Here is a 20927-nt window from a genome sequence, read left to right as displayed (position 1 = left end):
CAGTTCATAACATTGTGAGTCAATTTGACTAAGCACAAATCTTGTGTGATGTAACCTTTCATGAATGAGTAACATCAATGTCTTGAAATAAATATTTTTAGCTTGTCTAGTATTGAAAAGAGGTTTAAGAAGTAGAAACTTAGGAATTATAGTTATCTCGGCAATGTTTTAAAAAAGTGAGATGGTTTAGTAACCTCGCCTTTTTACATTTCAGGATTTCAAAACGGCGTACCTTGATTTTCGTATCACCATTGACTCTATTCATAATGAAGGTTTATTTTCTTGATCCTGACAATTAGTAATAATATTTTTGGTTTACAGATCAAGTGTTGATCAATTTTATTAACTTAACCAACTAGTTTTGCCATACTTTAACTGTTTGCATCATCAGGGCACTTACATATAGGCTGAAACAATCTCACAATTACATGTAACTGCAAAACTGACAAGAAAAACTAAAAAAAAATGACTAGAATAATTACAAATGAAATAGTATCGAACGTGCATGAAACACATATCGCGTGTACAAGATTAGCTAGCTGTTGCTAAGGAACTTTCTGTAGTTTGTATTAAAGTTCATTTCATCCTGACATTAAAAAACCACCATGATACCAATGAATTACTATGCAATTTACCCAACTGGTCAACACACTTGATTAAAAAACGAAAATCCATGCATCCTTTAACTCCGAGACTCTATGGCATTCCAAAAGTGCACAAAGATGGTATTCCTTTATGCCCAATCATTGATGCAATCAACTCTCCTATCTACTTATTGTCAAAACATCTCTTGAAACTATTAGAACAACACATCCACAACTCAGAGAGTTACATTAAAAACTCCGGACATTTTGTGGAAAAGCTAAAAAACATTAACATATCGGATAATGATCTTCTAGCCAGCCTAGATGTCACCTCTCTCTCTTTACAAACGTTCCTGTAGTAGAGGTCATTGACATCTTAAATACCTTGTTCTTACAAGATATAACCTCACTGTTTGTTCACTGCCTAAATTCTAACTACTTTTCTTGGTTAGAAAAGTAGTTAGATCTTGGTTAGATCTACCAACAATTAACAGGCTTGGCGAACCTTCATGTGCTGACCTCTTTATGGAAGACTTAGAAAATAAAATGCTATCCCAAATTATTGATGATAATGGATGAGCTGCAGCCAAGGAGAATAGAAGTGGAACCACAGGATAGAGATAAGAGCACATTTGAGGCTATTTGGTGTGAGATTGAAACTAGCAGAACAAAATATACAGTTGGGTGCTGCTATAGACCAGGCGATGGAATAGATGGTGGTGATAATATGCATAAGCAAATAGAAGAAATGAGTGGAAGGAGGGTAATTATTATGGGAGATTTCAACTATGGTAACATTGATTGGAAGGAGGAGAGGACACCTGGGAGGAAGGAATTGGATTTTATGCAGTTATTAAGGGATAACTATCTGCGACAGCATGTAATGGAATATACTAGGGGTCAGAGAGTGCTTGACCTAGTGAATTGCAACTGGGAATTTGATTGTAATGAATGTGACTACTTTGCCACCAATTGGTGAGTGTGATCATAAGGTCTTGACTTGGGAGGTGGCTAAATGTGTGGAATTTTCAATTAAGACAGGGCTGGTATCGGAAGGGTAACGAGTGTGGTAAGAAAAGCAAAAAAGGATTACAAAAGAACACTGGCCATGCAGGCTAAAGACAATCCTAAACAGTTTTTTCGATATGTTGGAAGTAGAAGAAAAAATGTATATGGCAGAATAATTTTAAAGAATGCCGATGGTAGGGAGGTAACTGAATCAGTTGATATAGTTGAATTACTGAGCGAGCACTTTGCAAGAGTATATCATCCAGGTGGTGACATTGCAGAAATGAATGAACCAAAACTTTATACAGGAATTGTGGTGAATGAGGTGGAGGTGAGTAGTCTATTACAAAACCTCGATGTCAATACATCTGTGGGATTGGATGGTATACCATCTCGTGTCGTACGTGAAGCGGCTAAAGAATTGTCAGTAATCTTGACCATTCTATTTAATCTGAGTCTCGGGTCTGGGTTAGTCCCGAGGGGCTGGAAAGAGGGGGAAAATAGTTCCACTGCATAAAGGTGGTTCCAAGACTATTGTTGTAAATTACCGACCGATTAGCATATCAGGAATCATTGTCAAGGTTTTAGAGAAATTAGTCAAGAAAAGAATACAGGATTGGATAGATGATAATGGGATATTGTATGGGGACAACATGGTTTTGTGAACGGTAGATCATGCCTCAGTAACTTGCTCATGTTTTATAACACAGTGCCGGTTGAACTGGATAAGGGTAATGGGTTTACAGTGATTCTACTGGACCTTGCCAAGGCCTTTGACAGGATACCACATGGAACTCTAATCAGCAAACTGGAGCAGATGGGGATGGATATAGGCTTGGTGAGATGGATAGGAGGATGGTTGATGGAGAGATACCAGAGAGTGGTTTATTCAGGAGTTGAGTCTAAAAAACAGCTTGTGACTAGTGGTGTGCCCCAGGGCTCTGTTCTTGGACCACTGCTTTTCAATTTGTTCATCAATGATATAGGAAAGGATCTGAGAGCAAGTGTTCACTTGTTTGCTGATGATGCAAAGTTGGGTAGAGCAATTGTGAGTACACAGGATGTCAAAATTTTGCAGGACGATTTGGATAGTTTGGAGGGCTAGGGAAAATGGATGTCAATTTCATGTGGCAAAGTGTAAGGTTATGCATTTTGGAGTGAAAAGATTAGCAGCAGTATATCACATTGGTGGAACCGTACTCCAGGAGATTGATGAGGCCAGGGATTTGGGAGTATTGGTGTATAGGGAGTTGAAGTTTAGGGGGCACATTGCAAAAGTGGCTAAAACAGCTCATCAAATCACTTGGTTACTGAAAAATACTTTAACGAGTAGAGACAAACAAGTTATTGTTCCTCTATGTCGAGCCCTGATAAGACCCATCTGGACTACTCTGCCCAGATATGGGTGCCAAGGTTTCTTCTTGGTGGAGAGGATCCAGAGACGAGTGACCAAGATGGTGGTAGGTCTGTGGAATGAACCTTATGAGAACATATTGAAGATTTGTGGGTTGCAAAAATTGGTTGAAAGGCAGAAAAGGGGTGATATGATTGAGACATTCAAATTACTGAAGGGTTTCTATAAGATTAATCCAGAAGATATTTTTGAGAATAGGGCTGGTGGTGGGAGGACTAGGGGCCATACATGGAAGCTTTGCAAAAATGTGGTTAACCGGGGTGTTAGAGCTAGGGTCTTTATTTGGAGAGTGGTAAATGAGTGGAATAAGCTGCCAGAGTCTGTTGTGGGTGCTATGATCATGAATGAGTTTAAGGCGAGGTATGATAGATACTGTGTGAAAGACAAATAGTTGTTCTTGACATGATGTTAGGGCCTCCCTCGATGAGTCTGTCAACTCCTTGGAGTTGCCCGTAATAATAATAATAATAATTCCCAAACCTAAAATTTGGTTCAGATATGTGGACGATATCTTCATCGTGTGGAACAACAACAAAGATGACCTATATGATTTTCTCAAAAAGGTCAACTCCTTCCATCGTTCTATTAAATTTACTCTGGAACTTAAAGAGAAAAACAACTACTGTTTTTAGACATCTTAATCAAAAAACAAATTGATGGCAGTATAAATCTATCGGTTTACAGAAAACCGACCAATACAGGTCACTGCCTACATTCCAGCTCCTCTCCCCACATCTCACATAAATTCAGCATTGTACACATGTTAAAGAAAAGAGCGATTCGCATCACAACAGACAATGAGCCCCTTCAAGATGAGTTAACATTAATTTTCAACAATCTGTACTTGAATGGCTATCCAAGAAGACTAGTCAATAAAGTCCTTTTCTCTGAACCACCACAAAGAGAACAAGAAGATATTCAATATATAAAAACTATTCCAATTCCGTTTGTAAGTGGCATCTCCAACAAGCTCGCCAGCCTCCTCAAACAACACAAAATCATCATCATTACATCATGTAATGATGATTCGCCATCTTTATTCAAGACCGGTAATAACGGTAATATAAAGGAGATATTTCAGTGTACTATCTGCGAAATGTACGTTTTGCGGAGTGCAGTCAGAGTATGGTTAGATGATAATAAAGGAGTGAATGTGTGTAGAAAATGTAAGGAGAATAAGGAATTAAAGTGTATTTCAGGTCGTGAGTATGATATTTTTGTCAAGCTTCAGAATGATGAAAATAGTGATATGACAAGAAATGGCGAGGTTGTACCAGAGAACTGTGAGGGCGTGAATGTGGAAAGTGTGAATGATAGTATTAATTCAGAGCATATTAATGGTTTTACAGAGAATAAAAAAGATGAGATAGATGCAGTGAGTGAGATAGCGTTGTTGAGTGGAGCGATACAAAGGGCAAAACGGCAGCTAGAGCGTGTGAACAAAAGTTGACTGAGTGAACCAGTCAATAATAAAAAGTATGATAGGAAAAATAAGCGTATGAGTGTGAACATAAACAAAATGAAGGATAGAGTGCTGTATGGAGTCTCGTTAGTACGAGGTGTGTTAGTAGAGGATTTGACAATATCGTACCACCCTGGTGCGACCATAAAGGATGTAACTGAGTCTATTAGAAAGCAAAAGGAAAGGGTGAATGAAATGATTGCTATGGCAGGTGCGAACGATTTGAAAGGAGATAAAATGGAAATGATACAGGACCTGAATGAATTGTTTGAGATAGCAAAAGAAAAGAGTGAGAGGGTTAGAATTATTAGTCTTTTGCCGCGGTATGACAGTGAATTGTTTAAAAGGAGGGCCTTAATTGCTAATGACTTTATGCACGGGTTATGTATGATGAGTAGTGTGGAATTCGTGGACGTGTGTAGTGAGTTCGATGGGCGAAAGGATCTATATAAGATGGATGGCTTGCATTTGAATGGATACGGTGTAAGGAGACTTGAAAAAGTGTTGCTGAATATAGTGGATGTGCAATATCAGGGAAACTAGGGTTATTAAGGGGAGGGAGGGAGTAGATATACAGACTTTAGGGAGGCAGTTGAATGTATGAATGAGAATAATATGCCCGAGCGAATAAGAACAACAAATCAGAATGGGATAGTATGGAACAACATTATAATATAATATAAGGCATCAAGGTAGGGTTGGGGCTAATGGGGGGGGGGGGTCTTAAATTCATGTACACTAATGTGAGGAGTATTAGGAACAAGAAGGAACAGTTTTTAGCCATGGTTGGCACTTCCAGACCACAGGTTATTGGCATTAGTGAAATGGCTGACTGTAGATGATATAGCTAGTGGGATTGAATGTGATGGGTATAGTGTGTTCAGGAATGACAGGGAGAATAAAATGGGGGGAGGAGTATTGTTGATGATAGCTGATGAGCTGCAGCCAAGGAGAATAGAAGTCGAATTGCAGGATAGAGAAAAGAGCACATTGCTATAGACCAGGTGATGGAAAAGATGGTGGTGACAGTATGCACAAGCAAATAGAAGAAATGAGTGAAAGGAGGGTAATTATTATGGGAGATTTCAACTATGGTCGCATTGATTAGAGTGAGGAGAGGACACATGGGAGGAAGGAATTGGATTTTATGCGGTTATTAAGGGATAACTATCTGCGACAGCATGTAATAGAAAATACTAGGGGTCAGAGAGTGCTTGACCTAGTAATTACATCTGAGGATTTGGCTGTAACGAATATGACCACATTCTCACCAATTGGTGAGAGTGATCATAGGGTCTTGACTTGGGAGGTGGCTAAAGGTGTGAAATTTTCAATTAAGACAGGGTACATGTGGAATTATCAGGCTGGAAAGTATGACAAGCTTAGGAATTTGATTGGTTCAGTGCCATGGCATGTACAACTGCAAGGGATGGAAGTTGATAGTGCATGGGAGAGTTAAGAAGTGTTTGCATGAAGCAATGGCTGACTGTATACCTAGAGTACGAATAATAAATCAAGTAGGGGTTAAATGGATGAATAACACCATTAAGCTTGAGCTGCAAAAAAGTAAACAACTATAGAGGGAATTTAAGGAGAAAGGTGACCGGCAGGCACATGAACGGTATAAAGCGCAAGCCAGAAGGGTAACGAGTGTGGTAAGAAAAGCAAAAAAGGATTACAAAAGAACACTGGCCATGCAGGCTAAAGAGAATCCTAAACAGTTTTTTCGATATGTTGCAAGTAAAAGGGAAAATGTATATGACAGAATGATTTTAAAGAATGCCGATGGTAGGGAGGTAACTGAATCAGTTGATATAGTTGAGTTACTGAGTGAGCCCTTTGCAAGAATATATCTTCCAGGTGGTGACATTGCAGAAACGAATGAACCAGTAGATTATATGGGAATTGTGGTGAATGAAGTGGAGGTGAGTAGTCTATTGCATAACCTCAATGTCAATACATCTGTGGGATTGGATGGTATACCAGCTCGTGTCGTACGAGAAGCTGCTAAAGAATTGTCAGTACCCTTGACCATTTTGTTTAATTTGAGTTTCGGGTCTGGGTTAGTCCCGAGAGGCTGGAAAGAGGAGAAAATAGTTCCACTGCATAAAGGTGGTTCCAAGACTGCTGTTGTAAATTACCGACCGATTAGCATATCAGGAATCATTTTCAAGGTTTTAGAGAAATTAGTCAAGAAAGGAATACAGGATTGGATAGATGATAATGGGATATTGTATGGGGGACAACATGGTTTTGTGAAGGGTAGATCAAAATTTTACATGCCTCAGTAACTTGCTCATGTTTTATAACACAGTGACGGCTGAACTGGATAAGGGTAATGGGTTTACAGTGATTCTACTGGGCCTTGCCAAGGCCTTTGACAGGATACCACATGAAACTCTAATCAGTAAACTGAAGCAGATGGTGATGGATATAGGCTTGGTGAGATGGATAGGAGGGTGGTTGATGGAGAGATACCAGAGAGTGGTTTATTCAGGAGTTGAGTCTAAAAGATGGCTTGTGACTAGTGGTGTGCTGCAGGGCTCTGTTCTTGGACTACTGCTTTTCAATTTGTTCATCAATGATATAGGAAAGGATCTGAGAGGAAGTGTTCACTTGTTTGCTGATGATGCAAAGTTGGGTAGAGCAATTGTGAGTGCACAGGATGTCAAAATTTTACAGGATGATTTGGATAGTTTGGACGACTGGGCTAGGAAAAATGGATATCAATTTAATGTGGCAAAGTGTAAGGTTATGCACTTTGGGGTGAAAAGAATAGCAGCAGTATATCACATTGGTGAAACCGTACTCCAGGAGATTGATGAGGCGAGGGATTTGGGAGTGTTGGTGGATAGGGAATTGAAGTTTAGGGGGCACATTGCAAAAGTGGCTAAATCAGCTCATCAAATCACTTGGCTTCTGAAAAATACTTTAACATGCAGAGACAAACAAGTTGTTGTTCCTCTGTATCGAGCCTTGTTAAGACCCCATCTGGACTACTGTGCCCAGTTATGGGCACCAGGGTTTCTTCGTGATGGGGAGAAGTGGAGAGGATCCAGAGACGAGTGACCAAGATGATAGCAGGTCTGTGGAATGAACCTTATGAGAATAGGTTGAAGATTTGTGGGTTGCAGAAATTGGTCGATAGGTGGAAAAGGGATGATATGATTGAGACATTCAAATTACTGAAGGGTTTCTATAAGATTAATCCAGGAGATATTTTTGAAAATAGGACTGGTGGTGGGAGGACTAGGGGCCATGCATGGAAGCTGGGCAAGAATGTCGTTGACAAGGGTGTTAGAGCTAGGTTTTTTACTTGGAGAGTGGTGAATGAGCGGAATAAGCTGCCAGAGTCTGTTGTGGGTGCTACGACCATGAATGAGTTCAAGGCAAGGTATGATAGATACTGTGTGAATGTCGAATAGTTGTTCTTGACATGATGTTAATGCCTACCTCGATGAGTCTGTCGACTCCTTGGAGTTGCCTGGAATAATAATAATAATAATTATTATTCTAGTCAGTTTTTTTTACAGTTATTCTTGTTAGTTTTACAGTTACACATAATTGTGAGATTGTTTCAGCCTATATGTAAGTGCCCTGAAGATGCCAACAGTTAAAGTATGGCGAAATTAGTTGGTTAACTTAATAAAATTGATCAACACTTGATCTGTAAACCAAAAATATTATTACTAATTCTCAAGATCAAGAAAATAAACCTTCATTACAAGATGTTATATTCAGGCAATAATGATATGGGAAAAGTAGCTATAATATTCAATGCTAAATATGAGAATAATCTTCCCAAATAAATAAATGGAATAATAAAAATAAACTTACTTTGATTATAATTTTGATCCAGAAAGCCAAAAGTTTGATAAGTGGTTTTACGGTGGGCAAGATGGGATATTTAGTGGGATGATGCCATGGGCTGGGTAATAAAGAGGTTGATGAGCAATAAATGTATGCAATAGCTTTGTGAGTGCAAAATGTGTAGCTGTTATGAGGTATTTTAACTATAGCAATATCAATTGAATAAAGAAATCAGCATACACTAGTAAAACCAAATTTCTGCATTTCTTTTTTTTTGAGGCCTCCCAATGTGGGGCATCTGCTGGTGATGTAGGGAACTTCCCAGTGATAAAATGGCCCTTTTCATTTGTCATCTTTGTCTATTCTTTTCTTCCTCTATTCTTCAATCTACTCCATTGAGTCTTTTACTTCCAAATTTTCCATTACCACTATCACTGGGATCCTGTGGCCTGCCACCAATGTTCCCTCTAATTTTTTGTTGTGAGTGTGTGCAGAAATTTGCGCGTGTGCAAAATTTGCCTTCTTTTGAAAAGTATGTGCGCACCCATGAACGTTGCCGAGTTACTGTATTTTTTAAAGAATTTATAGGTTAAGTTAATGTTTAGGTGGAACTTCTTTAATTAATAAATTTTAATTTCATCTTGAAAATCTAGTGTGCACATATATTTTGCTTTGTGCGCTAGTTGTAAAATGTGTGTGTGTGTGCGCACATGCACACAGCTTAGAGGGAACATTGCCTACTACCATGTTGGAGGTTTAATGGATTGTAAACAGCACTTAGAAAGGATTAAAACAGAATTTAATAATTCCTATATTTCGTCTCAGTGACTGAGACATCTTCAGGGATTACAAAAAAACTAATGTAACATATACACAAATAACACACAATACTAAGCCAACCACGTGGGTGACTCTAAAGTCCTATCTAGGTGGAGCACCCTCTATGGGTGGATGTAGGTGGCCTGGAATGTAAGGTGGGATCTCTGATGATAAGTATTTTACAAATCTTAGGAAGCTTAATGCAACCATATTTGTTTAGATTTGGTTGGTTCCAGAGAGCTGCTGCAGATTATAAAAATAGTCTCTCTTTTTTTGAATTTGCTGTGTTGGAGCATGGTGGTTTTTTTTCATGAGATCCTGTGGGTTGTATCCAAGACATAGTCAGCCAGGCCTGACTGACCACAGTCGTGGCTGCAGATGTATGACTTGTGTTCCTCTAGGCAGATGGTTGCTGATCTGCCTGTCTGTCCAAAGTATGCCAGCTTACAGGAACAAGGTACTTTATAAACTCCAGGCACTGAGAAAGAGGAGGGAGCTGATCTTTTGTAGAATGGATAAGGATAGCAAGTTTGTGATGGGGCTTAAATGCTGTGTGTAGGTTGTACTTTTTTAAAATCTTGGCTATTTTTTCCAAAGTGCCATGGATGTAGGGTGCGGTGATGGCATTTCTGAACTCTTTCTGAAGATGGCCGGGGAATGGGGAAGGAACTGATTATTTTTTTAATACTGTGATCGCTGTAGCCATTGGAGAGGAAGATGTTGGTCAAGCTCAGTTGCAAGGGTGGTTCCACTAGAACAAAGATTGCAGGCTCTCTTGGTTAGAGTTTTAATAATGCCATATTGTTGAGAGGGTGATGGTGGGAGAGTTTGTGAATGTATCTGCCTGTGTGCATGGGTTTTCTATATATAGTGAAAGAAAGTGTACCATTAGGAACGCGTGTAACTTAGGTGTCTAGGAAGGATTAACTGTTGTTCTTTTCCCTTTCCTTGTAACCTGGTTTCTTGGATGTAGGCTGTTGAGGTGACTGAGGAAGGAGTCTAATGTGTCTGGGCCATGAGGCCAAATATAGAACACATCATCCACATATCTCAGCCAGATAGAAAGTTTGAGAGATGAGTTCTACAAAAGATCAGCTCCCTCCTCTCTCTCTCTCTCTCAGTGCCTGGAGTTTATAAAGTACCCTGTTCCTGTAAGCTGGCATACTTTGGACAGGCAGGAAGAGATGGATGTTAGCTATTCATAGTTCCCCAAAAAAAGGAAAAAATCCAAGACTGATTAAAAGGAAATTCTCACAAAACCAGAAGCTTTGATGTATCTGCCAAATATAAATAGCTAAAACATTCCTTGCAGAGAGAAAGAATTATGAATATGTTAGCAGAAATGTGTGAAAAGAAAGGAATGCAGTTTGTTAATGTGTGGAACGAGTTTGAAGGAAGTGATGCAAATGTCACAAGTTCTGCTAAAACATGGATGATATTTATGTAGAGAGGCTGAATAAGAGAAAAGTACAAGTGTGAGTATGTAGGAAATGTAATATTCTGATGGCCCCTGAGGCTTGCTTAAATATGAGTTGAAATAGTTCAAATATCAGTAGGGAACATGGCATCATAACTGACACAGAAGTTGAAGATTGTGGAGCTGAAGTATATATATGGATGTTGACCAGCAGCTGCCTGTGTTTTGTACATAATTTTTGTATTATGTACAAAACATAGAAAAGACATATAACGCAGAAACAGTGTATCCATGGAGAAAGTGATTGGAGAGAGTCAGTAAGACAGGTGGGGTCATCTATTAAGCAAAAACTCTCCTAAGATATAATCAGGTATTCTTGTTTTTTTGTTCCCAATTCTGGGAACTATATTCTAAAGATTAGTATACTATTTTCAGAGCAGAGTAATGAATAAGACTGGGTGTTAGTGATTGGTAGCATTCATGGAGAATGTATGTCAAAGAACATCCTTGGGAATGTGCTTTCACATACCAGCATTGATGGTAAAATCAAATTCCAGTATTGATGGTAAAATCAAATAAGAGGGATACATTGACATGCAATGAAGGACTAAAGCTGGCACCATAATCTCACAATGTGTGTGTGTGTGGGGGGGGGGGATCTAAGATGACAGCTTGGTAAATAGGCTGCAGTGCTAGACTTGATCAGATTCCTCGGAAATATCAAGAGTTCCCACCTGAGTTTCTCCAAATGTTCCTTGGTCTGTGTTATAAAGTTGCATAAGAATGAAAAGGTGTGTAGAATGTAAATGGTGGTATCCATACTGATGATCACTAATTAACTTATGTATCTTTGTTTAGCAAAGAAGGTGGTTGTTGATGATCTTTTGAGAGAGTATTGAGGTGAGGGCAGTGAATGATAGTTTGATAGCTGACTATATCCCTTTGTATGAACAGACTGCATAAAAGCTTGCTTCCATGTTTTGATAGTGAAAGCCAGATTAGTATGACAGCTTGTAAAGGTAATGCAGGTTCAGTGTTAGTTCTAAAGCACAAAAACTCTTTACTACAACTTAGGAAAGTTAAAAGTTAAAAGGATTAAACTAAATTTATTATACAACTTAGGAAATACCATCTGGTACAGGAGATTCATTAGTCAAGGTTATTGAGTATTTTTCTCATGTCCTCCTGATGAAGCATCTGAGGGTAGTTTGTGGAACAGTAGGAGTTTTTCCTTGCTCATTTAAACATGAGTTAGAGGAGAAAATGGATGCCAAGAGGGCTGCCTTATCTATAGTTGTTACCATTATTCTCTCCGAGAGAGAGGTGAAAACATAGCAGGGGTGTTTTGACCAACAGCCTTTAGCAAGGGATCAGAAGGCAATTTGAACAGGAGGCAAGCATGACACATTTGGCCCTTACCAAGTCTGTCTGCTTTATATTTGCTGATGAGTTTTTAAAATTGTTATGGGCTATTGTGTAAGCTGACTGAGAAGCTGCTTTTTCAACTTGAGTCATTGAGCATATTACTGTATTTTTAGCTTGGGCTGCTTTGCACATTTGTTGGAAAACCAAGAACTGGATAAGGGTTTAGTGTTTTCAGCATAGTAGAGAGTAATAGCACTCATCCCAGCAAGAATAATTTCAGTTACTTCACAAAAACATGTGCTTGGATCAAAAGAAAGGAAAGAGTAATAAGACATTGGAAAGAGGCATATAAATCCCAAAGATTATCCAAATTGGCCCACTGTGTTCAATTGGGAGGTTGAGATTGGCCGGGAGAAGGAGGATCTGTAGAAAAAGAAACATGGACAAGATTATGATCGTAGCTACCATAAGGCAAGCTGATGTCAACAGTGTATTTGGAATGAAATCTGGTTATGAAAAGGTTCAAGTTGTTGGGAAAATATTGAGGATTATCTGAAATTCTGGTTCGCATGTTAACAATTTGTGTTAGATCATACTGAGAGCAAACAATTGAGCTTCTCTTCAAGCTGGTCTTCTAAGTTAGAGAAGGGGAGTCATTAGAATTATGGACATCAAAATCTCCAAAGAAGATTTTCTTGCTGTTTTGGTAATCAGATTGTATATGATCAACTTTTAGAGATACTCAAAAAGGTCAGTATAGTAATCATAATTAGAAGAGTAGTAAAGGCAGTAAATAAAGACAACAAAATGAGGCAAGAAATCCATGATCCAAAGCAGGTTATGTAAATGTGATTCCATATCTTATAACCTTTGGCATGGGCTATCAGACTAGCAAAAGCACATGTTCTACCTTTCTTGTAGACACATCATGTGTAGTGTTATGTAATGTAGAAAGTTTTGGTGAGTTGTAGAGGATACCACTTGAGATTTGGTAACGAATAACATGAGTTTGGATTTCTGTAATTGGTGATGCAGTTCACTAATATTGGTATACAGATCGAGCACTTTGATTTTGGTAAAATCTCTATTTGAAGTGTTTTTATATTGAATTATTATAAAGGTATTCCCATGAAATCAGAAAACTCATCGTGGGAAACCCAAACTAACCTTTACACACACACACACACACACACACACACACACACACACACACACACACACACACACACACACACACACACACACACACACACACACACACACACACACACACACACGCACCATACCTCTCCTTAAACTCATTTACTGTTAGGACACTCAGAACTAATTCTGGCAATCCATTCTACTTATTCACCCTCCAAGGAAAAAATCTAGTCTGCACATTTTTACTTACCACACAAACTTTCTGTCTATCGATTAAACTGTGCAGTCCACATACCTTCAATCTATTCTCACCAGAAGCATTCCACAGACCTGTCACCAGCTGTGTTACTCATCTCTGGATCCTCTTCACTACCTCTGATCCCAAACAAACCCAGATGACCAGATCTTTGCACAGTAGTTAAGATGTTATCCATATCACAGCCTCATAAAGAGGGATAACAACTTTCCTACTTCTGTTTGTCAATGATTTCTTCAACATCCAAGTAATCCTTAGAGCTATTTTGTCAACTTTTGCAATATGTTGTCTGAACATCAACTCTGTCTGCCATTACTCCTAAGTCCCTAGCCTTTAGCCTTATCAATTTCCTGCAGTCCAGTACCATCAATGTGATAGTTTGTCATCTTTTCAGTCCAAAGTGCATAACCTTACATTTTCCAACATTAAATCATCCTTTGTCCATTTCCGATTTATTTAAATCATACTGTAGGATATCTAAATCGCCTTTATTGGCTATTGACCTGTACAGTTTGCATCATTGCCAAACAACTTAATATTCCTCCATAAATCATTTACTATATCATTAATATACAAATTAAAGAGTAGCGATCTATATAGAGCCTTGAAGCATTCCACTAGTTATCCTCATTCTCCTAGTTCTACTCCACCATATACTATTCTCTGGCATCTGTCTGTTTCCATCTCTGTTAGCCATTCCCCTATACACACCACCAGATTCTTATCCATTCCCATTTGCTCCAACTTTTGTAATAGTTTTTAATGTGGCATTCTTGCATTCCTTTTCAAAGTCTCTCAGTATCATGGAGTTAGCCATTTCCTTTATCTAATTCTTTCTGTCACTATTATCAAATGTAAGTAAATTACCAAGGCAGGACCTACCTTTTACAAAAGTATGCTGTGCCTCCATACAGTACTGTAATCTTATCTATCCATTGCTGGATTTTATCTTTAGTCTTTCCAATACTTTAACCACCACTCCTGAGATATTGGTCTAATTTTGCTACATTTATCTTGGAGCCACCTTTATGTAATGGAATGATCTTACTTTCTTTCCACTTCCTTGAAACCTTTCCAGAGCTGAGGCTTGGATTAAACAACTTTGTCAGAGGCACTGCCAATTCTCTTGCACATTATTATTATTATTATTATTATTAAACAAGACCGCATGGAGTCAAAGACTCATCTAGGAGGTCCTTTTATCTTACACACACATCTCATCATACCGTGTCTTAAACACATTCAAACTACTTGCAGACACCACGCTCTCAGGCAAGGCATTCCAATCACTCACAACTCTGCACGAAAAAAACCTGCCTCTCACTCCCTTACTCACACCCTCCTTATACAGTTTCCAGGGATGACCTCTGGTTCTCCCCTGATCTCCCACTATTCTCTGTAGAACTTCTCCACCATTGATCCTATAACAACCCCTTACCAACTTGTAGGTCTCTATCATATCTCCCCTCTTCCTTCTCTCCACGAGACTCTGCAAATTACATCTTTTCAATCTTTCCTCATACTCAACATTCCAGAGGTCAGAAACTACCTTAGTCAGTCGCCTTTGGACCCTTTCCAACATCTCTTCATCCTTCTGAAAACTCGGTGACCAAATCTGGGCACAATAGTCCAAGTGTGGCCTAATCAAAGCCTTATACATTGGAACAAGTATCTCCCTACTTCTACATGTCAGTGTCCTCCGCATCATTCCCAGAAGTCTTTGTGTTGTCTTCACAATTTTGGCGATGTGTCCCCTAAATTTTAGATCCTTATCCACTATCACCCCCAGATCTCTTATTTCCTCTACTTCCAACAATATATTCTCACCAAGCATAAATTCTGCATCCCATCTTTGTTTTCCAAATTTTAAAACTTTACATTTTGCAACATTGAACTCACATCCCCATTTGCTTGCCCAATCACTCAATTTATTCAAGTCTTCTTGCAAGGCCACAACATCTTCACTACTCTTTATGGTTCATCCCAACTTTGCATCATCTGCAAACAACTGAATATCTCCATCCAAATCTTCACCAATATCATTAATATATAAGTTAAATAGTAATGGCCCTAAAACAGACCCCTGAGGCACTCCACTAGTGACTTTCCTTTTCCTGGATATTGCACCCCCATACACAACTTGTTGATACCTATCAGATAGCCAGTCTCCAATCCAATGCACTAATCTAATATCCAACCCCATCTGCTCTAGTTTGACTGTCAACTTATCATGAGGTACTCTATCAAAAGCCTTTGCGAAATCCAAGTATATTACTGTGTATCCTTCTCCTCTGTCCAAGGAAGCAGTCACTTTATTGTAATAAGTAAGTAGATTACTAAAACATGACCTCCCTTTAGCAAATCCATGCTGTCCATCAAAGATTATACCATTGTTGTCAACCCAACTCTGGATCCTAGTTCTCACAAGCTTCTCCAACAACTTAACCACAACACCTGACACACAGATAGGCCGAAAGTCTTTTAACTAAAGATGAGTTAGATAGTCTCATACAGAGGTGTCAGGGCTGTAAACTTGGATTTTTCATCTTGCAAAACAGACATACCTGAAGAATATGCAATTGGCAGACATGTGTCAGCCTAATGCCTTAGTTGCTTTGGCTATAGCTTCATATAGCAAGTTTACTATTTTGAAATCTGCTCATATCATTCTTCCTTTCAATCCCGCTGCTTATTCATGTTCATATTTTTTAGTATGCTGAGCACTTACTGTTTATTTATTTCAATTCTCACATCAGCAACTGCAAAATATCCAAATATCCACCTGGATGATACACTCTTGTAAAGTTGATCACTCAGGAATTCAACTATTTCTTCTGATTCTGTCACCTTCCTATGATCATCACTGATTAAAATCATTCTTCTGTAATCATTCTTCCTTGAGATGATTTAAGAATGATTATTATTATTATTATAATCATTCTTCCTGTTACTCACTACATAGTGATAAAACTCTTTTTTAATTTACTTTGGTCTGCTTAACTATTTTTTTCTCGTGATCTGATTTGGCCTTTCTTAGAATACTAGTCATCCTTCTTGCCTGCACTTTGTGCTCCTCATGAGTATGCTGATCTGGTTTTTGCATTGATTTTCTGGACAAGGCATTATATGAGAAATTGATATTTAAGTTGCAACATATAAGTTTAGATATTAAGTTAGTGGATTGAAAAGATTAGCACTTTTTAGTTTATATCAGAGATCTGTGTATGGTGGATCAGTATTAGGGAGAATGAAGGTTGCTCAAGGCTCAGTACCAGGAACATCGCTATTCAACTTTTATGTCAGTGGTATTTTCACTCTATGCAGAGAAATTCAGTTGTAAAGCTTGGTAGCATTACTGATGTTATTGCTCTTCAGGAGGATTGAATAAACTGGAAAGGTGTGCCAATGATAGTGATGGCAGTTTAATATAGCTAAATGTAAAGTTTTGAAAGTGGAGATGCTGCATGACCTGTGAGTGGAGGTATACAGAAAGTGGCAGGGTATACAAAATAATAATAATAATAATAAATTAATTAATTAAGAATGAAATCTTTATTGGGGAGGAGAGTGTGTTTCAAATACTGAGTACTCTGGATATCAGTAAAGCTGTGGGACTGGATGGTATTTCACCACGAGTTTTGAGAGAATGTGCCAGAGAACTGACAGTGCTTTTGACCTGGCTTTTCAATGAAAGTCTGGCTGCTGGAAAGGTGCCCATGGAATGGAAGGAAGGTAAAATAGTGGCATTGTATAAGGGCGGTAGCAGACTGGAAGTGTCTAATTATAGACCAGTTTGTGTGTCATCAGTAGTTAGTAAGATCTTGGAGAAAGTAGTGAAGGACCATATACAGCATTGGACAGATGAGGGTAATGTTATCTGTGAAATTCAACATGAATTTGTGAAGGGGGCGCTCTTGTTTTAGCAATATGCTAGCCTTTTATGATAAAGTTACAAGAGCATTAGATGAGGGAAAGGCATATACTGCCATTTTGTTAAACTTAGCGAAGGCATTTGACAGGGTGCCACATGATAAGCTGATATTTAAGTTGCGGCACATGGGTCTGGATGTCAGATTGGTCAACTGGATTCAGGATTGGCTGTCCGATAGGTATCAGAGAGTTGTGTATGGTGGGGCAGTTTCAAGGAAGCAGAGGGTTACAAGTGGGGTCCCACAGGGCTCAGTACTGGGACCTATATTGTTTAACCTTTATATCTATAACATTGTCAGTGGATTGCAAGGGGATATTCAATTGCTTGCACATGATGCGAAGCTGGGAAGGATTATTAGTAATAGTGCAGATGTGGCAGCCCTGCAAGAGGATTTGAATAAGCTAGATAGATGGGCAAATGAATGGGGGTCTCAGTTTAATGCAGCAAAATGTAAGGTCTTGAGGTTTGGGAAACATCAATGGGACACTGCATACTCTATGGGAGGAGTTATACTGGAGGAAGAAGGGAGACAAGAGATCTGGGGTTGATGACTGATAGAAACCTGAAATTTATGGGACATATTGCAACGTAATACAGAGGATTGCTGCAATAATGAGAAGGACACTGACCTGCAGAGATAAAATGGTTATCATTCCGTTGTATAAGACCCCTGATCGGACCACACTTGGACTATTGTTCTCAGATTTGGTCCCCAGGATTTGAATGGGATAAATTAACTGTGGAAAGGGTACAAAGGCAGATAACAAAGTTGGTTTCAGGACTGTACAATGATAGTTATGAGGATCGGCTGAGGGAATGTGGACTGCAGAGTTTGGTGGATAGAAGAAGGAGAGGTGATATGATTGAGACTTTTAAACTGTTGAGAGGTGGTTACAGGGTTGACACTGGAGAGTTCTTTCACTTGGTTGAACAGCAGGAAGGAGTGATGACAAGAGACCATCCCTGGAAGTTACGAAAGGAAACTGTGAGCAAGAGGGTGAGGATTGGTTTCTTTGCATGGAGGGTGGTTGAACCATGGAATGCATTGCCTGATGGAGTGGTGAGAGCGAGAACGGTCAAGGAGTGGTATGATAGACTTTGTGTTTCTTAGGGGGGGGGGCCTCCCCTCGATGAGTCTTGATAGACTTTCTGTTTCTTAGGAAGGACCTCCCACGATGAGTCTTTTGACTCCATGGAGGCCTGAATAATAATAATTGATAATTAATTTGATGAATGGCTAAAGAATGCAGTAATTGATTGATTGGGACCATTTGATTCTGCTGGTGATAATTTAAGTTGCTCTGGAGTGGTAGGTGATGTAAATTTGAAGTTTGGGGACATATTACGAATGCTGTGAATACTACCTTTGATTACTTCGGTACTGCAGAGAATGTTGGCCAGCATAGATAAGCATGTATTAGTTCAATAAAGCCCGAATCAGATGATATCTGGATAATTATACTCAGATGGGGTCAACAGATTTGAAGAGACTTTGGACAGGATAGAGAAGTCGGCAACAAAAATATCAGGACTGCAGATAATATGGATTGAGATATTTAAGCTGTTAAAAGAGATTTTACTAGATTAATACTGAAGAGAATATTTTGTATGGTGTAATTACTGTTTCTGGAAGTCCCCCCCCCCAAAAAAAAATGCAGTGAGGAAGAAGTCTTTGCATGGAGAGGTGTAGAGAGTCTTTGCACGTCTGTCAAACTCATTGCTGAGAAGATAGTGCATGAGTTTAAGGAATAATATAATAAACTGTGGCATCAAGGTGGACCTCCCACGGTGGATTTTGGCTCTCTGAGATCCTGAATAATTATAATATTAATAATAAAGTTTCTCTTCATTTTGTGATATACTGTACTTTTGCATGTATAAATAAAATGAGGAATGAATTCTTTATTTCTAGTTAATGTTGATGAATGGCTAAAGAATACAGATATTGATTCATTGGGTCCATATGATTCTACTGGTGATAATTTAAGTCGCTCTGGTACAATTTCTTCTCGAGGAAGTCGTAAAAGCATTCAGTCCGAGGTAAGCCATTTTATAATAAAAATAAAAGGTAATTACATATAATATAAACACAAGTCTTCCCCAATATTTTTATCTTTGCATTAAAAAAATTAACTGATAAGCATAGAAAATGACAAAAGTGTAAATGCCCACTTAAGCTATTTAATCCTTACTTCTTGTATAGATTATCTGATGTTATTTCAAACTTTAATGATCATTTTTTTTTAAGTTGTAGTTTTATTGCCATGTAATTTGTATATAATGAAATAATAACCGATTAGCTTATATAAATTGTTCTAGTGTAACATTGATAATCAGCTGAAAATAACAAGGATTTTATGGGTAATGAAGCTGTCTCTGTATTCTAACCTGTATGCTAAAAATTTAGTTTTACTAATTAAAAATATATAATGTTAGGAAGCGTATTAATTTGATATACCTCAGTAATTTTGAAGGTAGGGATGATACAGAATTTAGTATATAAATTGACTGAGCTGAAAATAGTATGAGATTTAGAAAAAATATTGAAGGTCAAGAGCCAATAAATGAATATAGAAATATATATATATCATATAGTAGAAATGGAACATTAATAAAACTGATAATAAATTTAAAAAAATTATTTTAAAAGGTTAAGAATTAAAATTTAAAATTATATATCTGTATATACACCAGCTAGCAATAAGAATGAGGGCATGTTGACTATTTGTTGGATTCTTCAGATTTTAGACTGAGAAAACTAATTTCTGTGTGTTCATACAGTGTGTGAGCACAAGTGTCCAGGTTCACATACATACTTAGGATAATGTATCCAAAGTGACGGATACCTGGACTCAGAACTCAACAGGAGCATCCGCTCAGGATGAATAAATTGGAAGAAAGTTTCAGTTATCTTGTGCGATATACTAGTGTCTATCAAGTTATAAGGAAAGAGCTACAAAATGTTAGTAAGCCCAGAGTATGATCACAAGAATGGACAAGATCAAAAACTCATTGATCTAGGGGGACAATGAAGGTAACCCAAGTCTCTGGGAAGATTAGGGAATCAAGGCTGAGATGGTTTGGTCATGTTTTGCAGTGAGATAAAAGCTATATGGAAAAGAAAGTGCTGGAGAAAGCTACCAGGCAAAAGAAGTAAGGAGAGACCTAAACAACGATAGCTGGACAGCTTAAGAAGGGACCTCCAAGACCTTGACCCTAGAGGAGAACATGGCCTTAAACAGAACCAAATGGAGGAAGTTAATATGCAGTGACCCACTTGAATGCAAATGAAGCTGAAGAAGAAAAATTAGTTCTCTGTTCTAATATCTGATGAATCCAATGAAATGGCCACCATACTTTCATGCATGTTATTATTATTATTACAGGTATCTCCATGGAGTCAGTAGACTCAAACTATCAAAACAATATCTATCATATATCTTCTTGAATTTATTTACAGATGAAGAACTTGCAACTGAGTCAGGAAATGCATTCCACTCATTCACCACCCTCTGGGCAAAAAACCTCGTTCTCACACCTTTGTTCTTCCATCACTATCACACAGCTGAAATATTTTCCCTGCATCAATCTTATAAAAATCTTTTAGTAATTTAAATGTTTCTATCATATTTCTTCTTCTCCGCCTATCAACCAACCTCTGCAATCCACAAGCTCTCAATATATCACGTAGGGAGCATTTTTTACATCACTCACCAAC

The 20927-nt window shown here is 38.3% G+C and overlaps 1 protein-coding gene across 1 annotated transcript in view; it reads left to right on the top strand.

Moving 5' to 3' along the window:
* The window catches only part of nwk (FCH and double SH3 domains nervous wreck), a 493235-nt gene that overhangs the window by 258502 nt on the left and 213806 nt on the right, over window positions 1-20927 (top strand). The window contains exon 14 of the mRNA XM_090406304.1: window positions 19122-19249. Coding sequence (XP_090262430.1) covers window positions 19122-19249 — 128 coding nt within the window. The remainder of the gene's footprint in view (window positions 1-19121; window positions 19250-20927) is intronic.

Source organism: Typopeltis vanoorti, chromosome 16, assembly GCF_054136105.1.
Source record: "Typopeltis vanoorti isolate ZY-2024b chromosome 16, IOZ_Tvanoo_1.0, whole genome shotgun sequence".
Classification (NCBI taxonomy): Eukaryota; Metazoa; Arthropoda; class Arachnida; order Uropygi; family Thelyphonidae; genus Typopeltis; species Typopeltis vanoorti.
The sequence above is the reverse complement of the archived record's forward strand: the minus strand, read 5'-3'. Positions and strand labels throughout refer to the sequence as shown.